This window comes from Salvelinus sp. IW2-2015, linkage group LG13, assembly GCF_002910315.2.
Source record: "Salvelinus sp. IW2-2015 linkage group LG13, ASM291031v2, whole genome shotgun sequence".
NCBI classification, from domain to species: Eukaryota; Metazoa; Chordata; class Actinopteri; order Salmoniformes; family Salmonidae; genus Salvelinus; species Salvelinus sp. IW2-2015.
This window is the reverse complement of record NC_036853.1, coordinates 12,824,315-12,839,743: the sequence shown is the minus strand read 5'-3', so window position 1 is coordinate 12,839,743 and position 15,429 is coordinate 12,824,315. Positions and strand designations below refer to the sequence as shown.

Below are 15,429 nucleotides of genomic sequence, written 5' to 3'. Positions count from 1 at the left end.
TATAGGCTATTGATGATTTGAGAATAAGCAAAAAAAGCTTGAGCTCTGTTTGTCTCAGGCTGGACATGCGGTTTTCAAATCAAATTTTATTTGTCACATGCGCCAAATACAACAGAATACAACAACACCTTACTGTGAAATGTTTACTCACAAGCCCTTAACAATGCAGTTCAAGAAATAGAGTTAAGAAAATATTTACTAAACAAAGTAAAAAAATCTATTTAAAAAAGGAACAAGAAAATGGCATAACAAAAACGGGGCTATATACAGGAGGTACCGGTACCGATTCAATGTGCGGGGGTACAGGTTAGTCAAGGTCATTTGTAAAGTGACTATGCATAGATAATAAACAGCAATCACTCTTATCAAGTGATCATATTTTCTCTATTCTAACTTTAATCTTGTCTTTACTAATATGCTAAATTAGTTTTGATTTAGAATGGCCTATCATCAAATGGGCAGGAACAGGGACAGGAACAGGAACAAAAAGACATGTCATCCATATGCACTGAAATAATGAATGGAGGCCGTTTTCCCGCTGGTTTGTTTTTCAGGCTACTCCGGTTATTTCACTCCAGGCATCAACCACTGTTTGAGGAGCATGCAGCCTCTTGCTGCGCGACAGGTGATATTCTGCCCAAACTCTCCAACCCTGTTCCTGCATTTACCCAGTGCTTCATTTGGGAAACCTAGTGAAATCTGTTTCGAAACATCAACAGTAAAATGTTTTCACAACGAAACACATTTCATTAAACTGTTGACAGTCCCTATCTCTTTGCACTGGAGAAAGGAAGGAAGGAAAGAGGAGATGGAAACTCCCGATGGTGAGATATTCTGTAGCTAAAGGTAATGTGTCAGCCTATTCATTATGAATGTATAAAATATGCACAATTACTAGGCAATGAACCAACAGCATCGCCTATGCCTATATGCCAGCAGCACACCACCCTGAATCCCACTGCCTCTGAAGCTAAGCAGGGTTGGTTCTGGTCAGTCACTTTTTCCTCCTATATATAGTCACATTTTCCTTCTATATAATATCCCAGGGCAGTGAACGGGGACATTACCCTGTGTAGGGTGTGCGTTTCCAGGTGGGATGTTAAATGGGTGGCCTGACTCGGTGGTCACTAAAGATTCCATGACACTTATTGTAAAAGTAGGGGTGTTAACCCCAGTGTCCTAGCTAAATTCCCAATCTGACCATCAAGGCCACCTAATCATCCCCAGCTTTGAATTGGTTCATTAATCCCCTGTAACTATTCTTTGCTGTAAATTAGTCACTCAACGGTCACATGGAATTTTAATACGGTCATGACTCATGACTGCCAGTAATACGGTCACCGCAACATAATGACTAATCATTATGCACCCAGGTTGTGAAAGAAAGACTCACTTGGGCACCCAGGACCAGGCCCTCTTCAGTCTGTAGAGTGGGTTGGACTGCAGAGCAGACACAATGGCACGCAGCGACGAGAAGTTCTTAAGCATGCGACACTCCTGAGCGATGTCTATCCAGCGCTTGATGACCCGTGCCCTGAGGTGTGGGCGGATCTGTTGTCGGTGCAGTATGGTTCTGACCACACATGCTGCCACAGCGTTGAACTGGGTGATGGTGGCACGGATGGTGGGAGCACTGTGCTTGTTCTGTTTCTTATCCCTCTGGGACCAAATGGAGCCAAGGCAGTGGTGAGGAATCACCTTCTTGAACAACAACTGGAAACAGACAAACAATGAAACGATTAGTATTAAAACACATAACTTATATTTATCCTGCATTGTAAAAAAAAAAAATCCAACCTGGCAACCCATACTCCCACACAGACTCTCTCCCTCAGCCTTTCTCTTACCGCATCCATATAGGTCAGCTGGTCAGCCACCAAGTCTGCATCAAATGACAGGAAGCCTTCCTGGACCTCAATCTCTACTCCCTCATCCTCAGCCAAGCAGAAGGAGCTGTTGCCGTGGAGACCACCAGAAAAACCTATCAGGAGTAGGAGTAATGATCAGATTAATGATGGAAGGCCAAACAGAGATAAAGGTATTTAGAGAGAGAAAGGAAGGAAAGGGAGAGATACACAAAGATAAAAAGACTAAAGAATTGAGAGAGGATAGCAGAGGTGGGACCAATTCATTGGTTTACAAGTCACAAGTAAGTCAAGTCTTAGCACTCAAGTCCCAAGTCAAGTCCCAAGTCAAGACAGGCAAGTCCGAGTCAAGTCTCAAGTCAAGACCAACAAGTATCAAGTCAAGTCTCAAGTCCTAAACTTTGAGTTTCGAGTCCTAAACAAGTCATAATGTGCTCTTCACCAAATGTAATACCATTTCATATTTTTAACAAGAGTAATAGTTAGTATATTACATTTATGCAAATCATTAATGCTTTTAAAAATATATTATTTATTACTTTCCAAATAAACGTTATATTTCCATTGAAATACAAGAGTAGCCATAAGAAAGACCCCCCTCCCCCCCAATAGTGATCGACTATCGAGGATCGCTATGGGGCGCATTCGGGCGATATATCAAATCAAATCAAATGTATTTATAAAGCCCTTCGTACATCAGCTGATATCTCAAAGTGCTGTATAGAAACCCAGCCTAAAACCCCAAACAGCAAGCAATGCAGGTGTAGGCTTGTTCACAATCACCCAACCTTAACACACACACACAAACTGTGTGTGTGGTTACAGTAGGCTAACATATGTCAATGGCTTTAGGACCAGCAGTAACATCAGGCAGGATTTAGGCTACCAACTGCCTAGCCAGTTGTAGCTCAATCTTGGGTGCAATGATCAYGTTCCCGCACTGACTGACTGTGTGGATGCTCATTGATTTAACGTTACGTTAGCCAACATGCAAACTGGCAAAGTTATGAATGATATAGCTGTCGGCTATATTAGTCATGACTTACCGTTCTTTGCGCAGCTTCAAATGTCGAACAAAGTTGGAAGTTGTTGCGCGTCCGTCTGCCATTTTCTTCTCGCATGTTTTGCAAGTTGCAATCCATTTTTTGTTGATACGGCGTAGTCTTTATATCCAAAAATAATAACTTTGGGTATCATCTTTCCAAGGGCTCCATCTGAATTCACTCGCCAACGTTCCTCTGCACTGCCACACGCAACTTTTTCTCAGCTGGCACAATTTGATTGGCTGCTGTCCGATTCAAACTGTAATCCGTTAAATTAAGAGTTGATGCGCTGCACACTTTTTTAATAGCATTATTTTAATATTTGGGCTTGGGGAGGGTATCAAGTCAGGTCGAAACAAAAGGCTCAAGTCCAAGTTAAGTCACGAGTCATTGGTGTTAAAGTCAAAGTCGAGTTGCAAGTCATCATATTTGTGACTCGAGCCTGACTCAAGTCCAAGTCATGTGACTCGAGTCCACACCTCTGGAGGATAGAGTACTAATTAACTAGATATCTTACTGTTCACCCACCCTCTGAGTCTACATCCAGACTGGCCTCAGCCTTCAGCTGCTCCAGTAGACTCTGGGCTTTACGCATGGGCTCCGATCCAGGCAGGGCCCTCTGTAGGTAGGCCATCACCCTGTGGAGGCAGGGGTAGGATGGAGGCTCCTGGAAGTCCTCTGGACACTGGTCCAGCCAGACTCGCAGGATGGAGGCCAGGGCACTGAGGGGGATGGTGGAGGGCGCAGAGTGTCAGGGAGGGTTGCTGGGAGCAAGCTGCTGCTGCTGACAGAGAGCATGGCAGACTGGGGAGCTACAAAGTAACAACTGCGCTTGAATCAATATGGAAAGACAGACAGACTAAGTAAAAAGCAAGCAGGAGACGTTGAGAAATCTTACGTTCGAACGGCTCCTTTGGTTTCAAAGGGTCTACATCGCTCAGTCTGTCCTTCACTACCCTCTGGAATTCCATACCTGAGAGAAAGACAACAACAAAAAAAAATTCAGCACCACTGTCTACCATCAGTCTAAAAGCAGTGAGACCAGTAAGTCTCCTCAGCCTCTCAATGTAGAGCAGTAGTGTTCTTCAACCATGGTTCTGGAGAGCCACAGTCTGTACACGCTTTGTCCCAGCTCAACACTTACACGTGTCTTAATCAAAATCATGTTGATTATTGAACCAGGTGTTATAGCACTATGGCTGGGACAAAAGCCTGCACACACTAGGTCCCACCAGGACCAGCTATTGTCAGCTCCTGCTATACACTCTAGCTACCATGGGCCCCCAGCCCAGTACCAGACGTACTTGTCTAGCAGCAACTGCAGCACAGTGTGCGTGCTGGCGAAGGTGCGGTATGTGGACAGGAAGATGTTGGTGTAGGTGAGGTCATTGTCTCCAAACGCAGTCAGCAGGGTCTCCACCAGACGTTCCAGCGTTCCCGCCCGGATACTCCGGATCTTATAGGTTTCCAACTGGCTCACAGTGTCCCCCTCCGCCTGCGATGCGACAAGATGGAAAGAACCAGGGATATTAGAACGATGAGAATGGGGGAGAGGGAGATGGAGGGACAGATGGAGAGGTGTTGAGACAAAGGGCACTCTATATTGAATTCCGAAGAAGATGTGTCCGAGTATGGTGTCTGTTGGGAAGAATGAGGGGAGTGAAGAGAGTGAGAGAGAGAAAAGGAAGGGAGAACTTGGTGCTGCTTGCATGCTACAACAGGAAACTCTCCAATCTGTGCCCCTCCTCCACCCCGTCCACTGGCTCAAAGAGGGAAGCAAAGAGGACAGCATTTAGTCAAACTCACTAGCTCTTTACTCTCAGTCAGCACTGCTCTCTGACAAACATCTAGCCACTGGAAATGTACTGACTGTCGAGAAACAAAAATATACATGCACATTCACACTATTTGTATAACATTTCTTCGTATGGTACCCTATGGGCAATGCCACAACAAACCAAGCACCAGTGTGGCTCACCGTTTACGTTATCTTGCTTTCCCACTAAATAAATGAGGGGATTACAATCATCAACAACCACAGAAAGACAACATCTTGCTTTCACTGGCTTACTCATATGTGACTAATTTCAGAAAACTAGGTGTATGTCTTGTCACTACTTCAAGCGAAGGCCGAGAGCCGTGCGTCCTCCAAAACACACCCCAACCAAGCCGCATTGCTTCTTGACACAATGCCCGCTTAACCCAGAAGCCAGCCACACCAATGTCGCGGCAGGCTGCGACAGAGCCTGGACTCGAATCAGGATCTCTAGTGGGACAGCTAGCACTGCAATGCAGGTAATCGTTTCTATAGCGTCTTTTTTGAAAGATATCACAAAGAACTGCAAAAGTGTTGCTACTGCTCTCCACTTTCTGGAGGACGATCGTGCCATGCTGACTCTCTTGGACTCTGAAAATGAATCAGACGATGAAGAAATCCAGATTTAGGTCAAAACATTTTCATTGAACCAGACATTGTAAAGTCTTCTGGAACAGCAATCAACAATGTTGTTGTCACGGAACAAGTTGACCGAGTTTTGAAATCAGTGGAATGCCCGGTGAAAGCAGAGTATAATAGCTAGCTAGCTACATGTCTAAACAAAAGACTCCACTATGCAAGTAACCATTTCACTGTACCATTTACACCGTATGTATCCTGTGCATGTGACAAACTTTGATTTTATTTGATATGGTGTGTGTTTACCAGAGACAGTATTGTGAAGAACAACATGACCTGCACTGAAGTCAAATTAGGATATAATGTTAGGCCACCGAGACACTGTCCAAGTTCTAAAATTCTCTGGCAGAATGCCCTGCTTTGATTTTGTCACATTTTGTCACACAACCGTAAGCTATTTTCTTAAAATAGTTCACCATTAACTTGTAAATAATGATCTTGATGTGAGTTTATATTCCTGTAATAATTAATACACATTTGCTAAAGTTAAGGCATTGTCAGCTATGATATGGTCATTATTGAGCTGGCTAGCCAGCTAACTTAACTTTAGCTAGCTAGCTAACAAGCTAGGAACAAACCAAAACATTGTTTAGAAAGTTGTTTTTAGTTGCCTGGTTTTCTAGATTGACATGTACTAAATTAATTTCTAAACAGATGGGTTATTGGTGTTAAAATACTCCAGTTATGTTATTTTGGACCCCAGGCTGCAGATGTCATGCAGTCTGTCGTTTTTGTGTTTATAACAAGTTTAATGTTGGACGACAATAGAATGTTCATGATGTCACTGCGACAACTGTCCACAGACATGTCGATAAACGTAGTATAAACCAGCCTTAATCTTGAAATCTTTGTTTGTTTAGTACACTACCGTACTGACTTTGTTAAACACATGGCCTCACATGTGACTCCTTAAAGAGATGGGTGGGGCTAAGGCTTAAGAGGGTGTGAACGATGGTGAATGGGTTTAGACAAAAAAAGAGCTCTCCAGAAGGTGTACCAAAACATTCAATAGCCATTTTCTCAGAAGTGGGGTTACAAGTTTATCAACTTTCAAAGCAGAATTACTTTCCCATTGTTCCTCAACTGTAGTGTATGATATACACTTTTCTAGCTCTGAGTCTATACTTTTATCCAATGTAAAAAAACAAAATTAAAAATGTTGCTACTTAAAACTGAATCGAGCTGGTAGGTCACATATATAGAACACCCACTTACTCCCACTCACGGCCTGGATAATGCTCCAGTACTCAGAATATGTACTGTCATGTGTTAATGTAGCATAGTTGTACTCCTCTATATGCCTTGCTTTTACAGGATGCAACATGCAGGGAAAGAAGAATTATGATGGCAGTTGGAACCGGCAAATCAGGAAATCCCATTTAGCTAAACAGTTGAGTAGGCTACTCATGAAACTGTTGTCTTTTATATGGCCTGCGCAGGATGAGACACCCTGTGATTGCAAATTGGTATTACTGTATATCTTACAATGAAGCTGAAAAGCTCTATCCACAAAACTATTGCCATAAACTTTGCACAATGAATTAGCCTATAGACTTACAGTTGAAGTCGGAAGTTTACATACACTTAGGTTGGAGTCATTAAAACTTGTTTTTCAACCACTCCACAAATTTCTTGTTAACAAACTATAGTTTTGGAAAGTCGGGTAGGACATCTACTTTGTGCATGACACAAGTAATTTTTCCAACAATTGTTTACAGACAGATTATTTCACTGTATCACAATTCCAGTGGGTCAGAAGTTTATATACATTAAGTTGACTGTGCCTTTAAACAGCTTGGAAAATTCCAGAAAATGTTGTCATGGCTTTAGAAGCTTCTGATAGGCTAATTGACATCATTTGAGTCAATTGGAGGTGTACCTGTGGATGTATTTCAAGGCCTACCATCAAACTCAGTGCCTCTTTGCTTGACATCATGGGAAAATCAAAAGAAATCAGCCAAGACCCCAGAAAAATATTGTAGACCTCCACAAGTCTGGTTCATCCTTGGGAGCAATTTCCAAAACGCTTGAAGGTACCACGTTCATCTGTACAAACAATAGTACGCAAGTATAAACACCATGTAACCACGCAGCCGTCATACCGCTCAGGAAAGAGACGCGCTCTGTTTCCTAGAGATGAACGTACTTCGGTGCGAAAAGTGCAAATCAATCCCAGAACAACAGCAAAGGACCTTGTGAAGATGCTTGAGGAAACAGGCACAAAAGCATCTATATCCACAGTAAAACGAGTCCTATATCAACATAACCTGAATGGCTGCTCAGCAAGGAAGAAGCCACTGCTCCAACACCACCATAAAAAAGCCAGACTACAGTTTGCAACTGCAAATGGGGACAAAGATCGTACTTTTTGGAGAAACGTCCTCTGGTCTGATGAAACAAAAATAGAACTGTTTAGCCATAATGACCATTGTTATGTTTGAAAGATAAAGGAGGAGGCTTGCAAGCCGAAGAACACCAACCCAACCGTGAAGCACGGGGGTGGCAGCATCATGTTGTGGGGGTGCTTTGCTGCAGGAGGGACTGGTGCACTTCACAAAATACATGGCATCATGAGGAAAGAAAATTATGTGGATATATTGAAGCAACATCTCAAGACATCAGTCAAGAAGTTAAAGCTTGGTCGCAAATGGGTCTTCCAGATGAACAATGACCTCAAGCATACTTACAAAGTTGTGGGAAAACGGCTTAAGGACAACAAAGTCAAGGAATTGGAGTGGCCATCACAAAGCCCTGACCTCAATCCTATAGAACATTTGTGGGCAGAACTGAAAAAGCATGTTCGAGCAAGGAGGCCTACAAACCTGACTCAGTTACACCAGCTCTGTCAGGAGAAATGGGCCAAAATTCACCCAACGTATTGTGGGAAGCTTGTGGAAGGCTACCTGAAACGTTTGACCCAAGTTAAACAATTTAAAGGCAATGCTACCAAATACTAATTGAGTGTATGTAAACTTCTGACCCACTGGGAATGTGATGAAAGAAATAAAAGCTGAAATAAATAATTCTCTTTACTATTATTCTGACATTTCACATTCTCAAAATAAAGCGGTGACCCTAACTGACCTAAGACACGGAATTTTTACTAGGATTAAATGTCAGGAATTGTGAAAAACTGAGTTTAAATGTATTTGGCTAAGGTGTATGTAAACTTCCGACTTCAACTGTATACAACTCTGCAAATTAATACAATCTGTCCAATGTCTGTCCAAGATTAAATCTATCTATGGACATAATGCATTCAGCAGGGTTATTGTTTGAGCCTGACAAGGTCTCCCACAAGTTCGCTTGCTTTCAATCAGTGTGTTGTAGTGAAAGAGCAGAGTGGTCCACTCACCCCCAGCCATCTTGCTCCCTTGTTGGCAGCCTGCTGGATCTGGCACCTCTTCAGTGTCACATTGTATATGGCCCCCTCCTCCACCTCCTCCCCCCGGTCCTGCACCGAGCTCTGTGGGAGAGCCATAATGAGCTGTTAACACAAAGACAAACCATCCTCTAGATTAGAACACAGGACCACGAATCAAAGTTTATTGGCCATGTACACAAATGCTATTGCAGGTGCTGCATAATGCTTGTGTTTCTAGCTACAACAGAGCAGTAATACCTAGCAAAACAATACACACATAATCCAAAATGAAGAAAAAAAAGAAAGCTATATAAGTATAAATACCAGTCAAAAGTTTGGACACGTCTACTCATTCAAGGGTTTTTCTTAATTTTTTACTATTTTCTACATTGTAGAATAATAGTGAAGACATCTAAACTATGAAACAACACACATGGAATCATGTAGTAACCAAAAAAAGTGTTAAACAAATCAAAATATATTTGAGATTCTTCAAAGTAGCCACCCTTTGCCTTGATGACAGCTTTGCACACTCTTGGCATTCTCTCAACCAGCATCATGAGGTAGACACCTGGAATGCATTTCAATTAACAGGTGTGCCTTGTTAAAAGTTAATTTGTGGAATTTGTTTCCTTGTTATTGCGTTTGAAAACATTAAAAACAGCAGCATTCATTCGTGAATGCAATTTCCGAAATGGAACGGTTTATTTATTGTTTACGCTAATTATTCAAGGGTCGCTTAATTTTATTTTAAAACAAAAATGCTTGATTGCATTTCAAATCACGAATGACTCATATGGTGCGTGATGACATGAAAGAATGATTGATACAGTAGCCTATATAAATATTGAAATATAGACCTAAGTAAGTTACTGTATTAAGACTAAACAGGATGCGCTCTTTGGCCTACAGCTTGATGGTGGTTATACAAGGCTGCTAGACTAAGCCTACTAATGATAATGAAATTACTTATTATAATGATCATAATAATAATAATAATAAGAGATCAAGAAAAATTTGAGTTATTATTATAAATATAATTTGACAATTTGGAAGCGTGTAAACACAAAATAAATGATAAATAATACCAGACAGGCTGTTCTAACAACAATCAAAAAAGTGTAAAGCCTTTATTACATCAAAGCAAAGATTAATAACAGCCAAATTTGTGAAATTTTTATCCGACATGTGGTTGTGTGAGGCTTGGTGCTCACGGAATCAGTAGGTTATTAAACAAACACTCAAACAGGCAGCAGAAGCAAGATCTGTCTTATTTCTGTAGATATATTGATAGTTTATAAAGCCAGGCACATTTAACAGTTAGACTATTGATTAAAGACCTAATTAAGTTGGGGTTTCCTCTCCTCACTTTTCATAGACAATAAGACAAGGGCTGTTCTCATCTTCTCATTCTGCTGCTGGCTCCGCCGCATTGTTCTCAACCCCAATATGCTGTTTAACTTTGCTATAATGCACATAGCAACATGGTCTAGGAAAAAGCGCCAATTCAACAGTGCAGTGATGTTTCAGAAACGCAGACAGCGACCGCTATCCGACTCGGGAGAAAGCACATTTGTTCTAAAATAAGATCATTTTGATTAGTGTTGCACCATCATTTAAGTAATATAACCATATACAATTTCAGTAGCACCTCTTAGTGGTGATGGACTGTGCCATGGACACCTGCCAGTCGAACATCTCATTCCAAAATCATGGGCATTAATATGGAGTTGGTCCCCCCTTTGCTGCTACAACAGCCTCCACTCTTCTGGGAAGGCTTTCCACTAGATGTTGGAACATTGCTGCAGGGACTTGCTTCCATTCAGCCACAAGAGCAATAGTAAGGTCGGGTATTGATGTTGGGTGATTAGGCCTGGCTCGCAGTCGGCGTTCCAGTTCATCCCAAAGGTGTTCAATAGGGTGTATGTATAGGGGAAGGTGACTAGGCATCAGGATATATGATAAACTGAGTGGCAGCAATGTAAATGGTGATTGTATGTGAGTGTGTTTGCGTAGTCAGTACAAATGTGTGCATGTTATGTGTGTGTTGGAGTGTCAGTGTGCGTGTAGAGTCCTGTGAGTGTGCATAGAGACAGTACAAAAATAAAAGGGTCAACTCAGTCTGTGCAGCCATTCCTTAAGCTATTTAGCAGTCTCATGGCTTGGGGATAGAAGCTGTTCAGGAGCCTGTTGGTGTCAGACTTGATACACTGGTATTGCTTGCCGTGCGGAAGCAGAGAGAACAGTCTATGGCTTGGCTGGCTAGAGTCTATAATGATTTTCATGGCCTTCCTTTCACACCGCCTGATATAGAGGTCCTGGATGGCAGTGAGCTCAGCCCCAGTGATGTACTGGGCTGTCCGCACCACCCTCTGTAGCGCCATGCGATCGATGGCGGTGCTGTTGCCATACCAAGCAGTGATGCAGCCAGTCAAGTTGCTCTCAATGGTGCGGCTGTAAAACCTTTAACTTCCAGAGGGAGAAGAGGAGCTGCAGTGCCTTTCTCACGACTGTGCACGTCAGTGAACCATTTTAAGTACTTAGTGATTTGGACACCGAGGAAGTTAAAGCTCTCAACCCGTACTCCTCACGGTGCAGTCTCTACTCTCTGTCTCTGAATCCGTCTTGGCGACACATCAGTTACGCAGAGCACACAGACACAGAACAGCAGTTTACCCTCTCAAATTCAAAAATATGCCCAGTCAGGGACGAAGGCAGGCAACAGAGCCACATCCAGTGTGACGGCGACCAGGGCTCATTTTAAACCCATAAAGAGGAGCTGTTTAGATGACAGCGCACTCCAGCCAAGTCCACACTCTCACTTTCCACCAGCATCACAACAGCAGGACAAAGTCCACTCTCTCCCCAAACAGAGTGGTGGCAGCTAGAGTTAAAAGGTCACGGCTTGCTGTTAACAGGCTCAATGGCCAGCTCTGAAGGCCAATGGCACTTAGCCCGGGGCGGTTGTGAGTGGCTGTTTCGGTTCTATCAAAAACAAAGCACACAGGGCCAGGCAGGAAACCCACCCCAAACAATCAGCCAGACACTGATAAACAGTGTGTGATGGCAATGGGCTCTGGTGGAAAGAGAAATAGAGAGAGAGAAAGAAAGAGAGAAAGAAGGCCACAGAGGAGTAATTGAGTGCAGGAGATAAAATGGCCCAGCATGTATGCATTTCCCATTAATTTCCCATACAGTGCTGCCACTCTGTGAGTTAAATACTTAACTCAGTGAGTTATGTAGTCTAGTCCACTCCAAAACAATATCAGGAGGTCCTTCTGCTCACTGGCCCAGCCTGCTGAGTCCACAGTATGTGCACAGAGACTGCTTTTTTTGTGCCAGGCAGAAATGTTTTTCAGACAGGGGTTTAAAGGTCTACCTGCTTTGTAGACCAAGTTGGGGCACATGGTGTACCAAAGGCCCTGGGCGGAGTTGTAAAAAGAGAGATCAACCAAGTTATGCACAGTTACTTACAGTGTACATTTTAGCCTCTAAAAAGGACCCATCTAAAAGGCCTATAATACAATTGCAAATCTGAGAAAAATACAGTTGTGAATAAGAATGAGTTTAGATACTACAAGGTATATTAAATGGCCCCAAGATATAAACTCAAATTTCAGACTTGCTGGACAGGCTCCAGTTTGGAAGGATGTTGCAATCCAGTGGAGGTGGAATGCAGACTACAGAAGAGACTATTAAACTCGGGCAAATATAGGAGCAGTATGTTTTAAACCCCCTACTGACAACATCACATAACACACACTGGTTTTATTACCTATATTTGAAAAGAATACGCTCAAGGTAACAACAACGGTGTCAAGTCTTTGGACTTATCTGGTGTTGGCTTTGTGCTCAGATTGCTCCAGACGCAACTAGGACCGGTAGAGAGATCGTCTCAGGGCTCATTTCACTCTCGGCTAGGAGACAAGTGTTTTTGTCTTCAGCGAAAAACGAACTAGCATATTAGCCCAGAGTAAGATTTCCAGAGCGCGTCTTTACGCAAAACGTTTACGCGCAAGATATTAATGAAGACTATTCAAAGTACACCACGATGGCGTCGAGGGTGAGAAAACAAATATAACTAAATGTTCAAATGTATCCCCCTCGCTGTCCCCTCCTCCTTTCCTTTATCCGCTACTTTCCTAAGCCTAAAAGCTGACTCTCAAACCGCAAAATCAACAAAAGTCTGCAGCACGGAAAACGGAGTAACTTTTTACCATTTTATCTTTCCAGGCGAACCTCATTGTCAGCGCTTCTCTCATGATCCGGGGACAGCATCAAAAGATGCTAACAGTCCATCCAGGCAAGAAATGTTTCCAGTTCCCAGCAACATACAGCGCGGTCCTGCTCTGTAAAATATACTCTCCTCTACTACACACACAATCAGTCACAGCTCTCTTGTTTGTGTTGCCCCCCGCTTTCGAATTCTCATCCTCCTCCTGTCTTTCAACACATCCTCTTCCTTCGTCCTGCTGTTGAATAGCTGAGCTCCGCCTACTGCACTCGCGGTCCTCCCCATAACCCCCCCTCATTCCCATTTGCCCTTAAAATGTTTCATTTTAGATACAATCTGACTAAATATAGAAAAATCATAAAATAATAATTTAGCAACTACTGAGATTTTCATGGAAATGTTGCATTAATGTTTGTGATTAAATGCCCAACGAAGTAAAAAAAAATAATAAAAAAAAGTGATTGCCTGTGTTTTATATAAATTTACACACTGAGTTTGGAACAATACTGTGAAATTGTGAAAATGATGATAATGCCCTTTTAGTGTAAGAGCTGTTTGAAACGATCAACCTCAAATTTCAGCCTGTTTTTATGGAATGGAGTTTTGGCCTGCCTGGTGACATCCCCAGGAGGTTAATTAGTTGTTATTTAACCTTTCCTTAACTAGGCAAATAAGAAAGGGAGTTCAAAACCAATAACAGCTAGCTTTCAGTTTTTTCCCTACCCCAGACAGTCCTAGCAACATTCTTGCTTTAGAAATGTATCTTCGCTAAGAAGCTATTTTTGTTTCTTTGACCATTTTCATTGAAAACAATCACAATAAGGTAATTAATTGTTACCCAGAAATTATTTGATATTGAGATGAAAACGTCTGCATTGGACCTTTAAGAAAATGCAAGGAAGGCTGGCGATGCAGTCACTACTGTGTATTGTTTGTGAATAGTGTATGTGTGGGAGAGTAGTCAACAACTGTTCCACTGTGTATGTGTTTGCACACGTAGTCAACCACTTGTGTGAGTCAGTGGAGAGATTGAAATCAGAAGGTGGTTTAAATATTTGGAGAGTTTTATGAAGCTATTAGGATGATCGATAGTAGTATGTCTCATATAAAAACTTCAGCCACACAATGCACTGAGTGAGCCATGTACTGTACTAATAGTACTAGGCTGCTAGAGGACAATGGGAGCCCTGTGAGGGGTTTCTCTCTGTGGGAGAGTAGGCTGGTCATGCCGTGGCCCATGTCCTCTGACTCTCATACACTGGCCCATGCAACACACGTCACCCAGCATCACACACAACGTCACACACAGTGTCAGTTGGAGCCAGCCATGACGTTACTGATCCCCAAACAGACTAGTTCAGGGTGGCTGCAGGTGGGGCCAGGGCCCAGAGACTGCCTGTCTAGAGGGTCAGGAGTCCAGGGAAGCCCTGTGTACCCTGTCTGGAGGCCAGTTCCCAGGCTGGCCTGATCCACCATCCTCATCAGTCTCCATAGGTCTGGGAAGCATCGACAGGCAGTGGGATAGGATGTGCCCCCTGGCTCTCCCCTGGGGACAGTTGTGTTGCTCTCAGAGGGGAATGATGTCATCCTTCTGCTCACAACACTTCTTCTGTCAAAGTGACAGACACGGCTCAGATCAACTGGACCAATGAGGACACATCTTCCATTTCACAAGGAGTTAAAATCGAATCAAATCAAATGTTATTTGTCACATACACATGGTTAGCAGATGTTAATGCGAGTGTAGCGAAATGCTTGTGCTCATCCTAGTTCCGACAGTGCAGCAATATCTAACAAATAATCCAACAACAACTACCTAATACACACAAATCAAAAGGGATGGAATAAGAATATGTACATATAAATATATGGATGAGCGATGACGGAGCGGCATAGGCAAGATGCAATAGATGGTATAAAATACAGTATGATATGAGTAATGTAAGATATGTAAGCATTATTAAAGTGACTAGTGATCCATTTAGTAAAGTGGCCAATGATTTTAAGCCTGTATGTAGGCAGCAGCCTCTCTGTGTTAGTGATGGTTGTTTAACAGTCTGATGGCCTGAGGTAGAAGCTGTTTTTCAGACTCTCGGTCCCAGCTTTGATGCACCTGTACTGACCTCACCTTCTGGATGGTAGCGGGGTGAACAGGCAGTGGCTCAGGTGGTTGTTGTCCTTGATGATCTTCTTGGCCTTCCTGTGACATCGGGTGCTGTAGGTGTCGTGGATGGCAGGTAGTTTGCCCCCGGAGACAGACACGGCTCAGATTAACTGGACCGATGAGGACACATCTTCCATTTCACAAGGAGTTGGTTTGGGATGCAGAGAGAGAGGGCTAAGATCTATGATGCAATGGACGCAGTTTGCTGCTGGGAAATTCCACGGTAACGGAGTGACACTGAGACTCCATTCTTTCACTTTAAAATGTATGTCAAGAGAATGTTAACAGAAAAACAGCACAAATC

The 15,429-nt window shown here is 42.8% G+C and overlaps 1 protein-coding gene across 1 annotated transcript in view; it reads right to left on the bottom strand.

Annotated features, from left to right (window-relative positions):
- The window catches only part of LOC111972349 (ral guanine nucleotide dissociation stimulator-like 1), a 31,968-nt gene extending 18,759 nt beyond the window's left edge, over positions 1-13,209 (bottom strand). The window contains exons 1-7 of the mRNA XM_023999370.2: positions 12,945-13,209; positions 8,719-8,829; positions 4,213-4,403; positions 3,807-3,881; positions 3,437-3,630; positions 1,848-1,981; positions 1,394-1,713 (exon numbers count right to left, since the gene is read on the bottom strand). Of these exons, the coding sequence (XP_023855138.1) occupies positions 1,394-1,713; positions 1,848-1,981; positions 3,437-3,630; positions 3,807-3,881; positions 4,213-4,403; positions 8,719-8,829; positions 12,945-12,989 (1,070 nt within the window). The 5' untranslated portion in view covers positions 12,990-13,209. The remainder of the gene's footprint in view (positions 1-1,393; positions 1,714-1,847; positions 1,982-3,436; positions 3,631-3,806; positions 3,882-4,212; positions 4,404-8,718; positions 8,830-12,944) is intronic.
- Between the last annotated feature and the right edge of the window lie 2,220 nt (positions 13,210-15,429).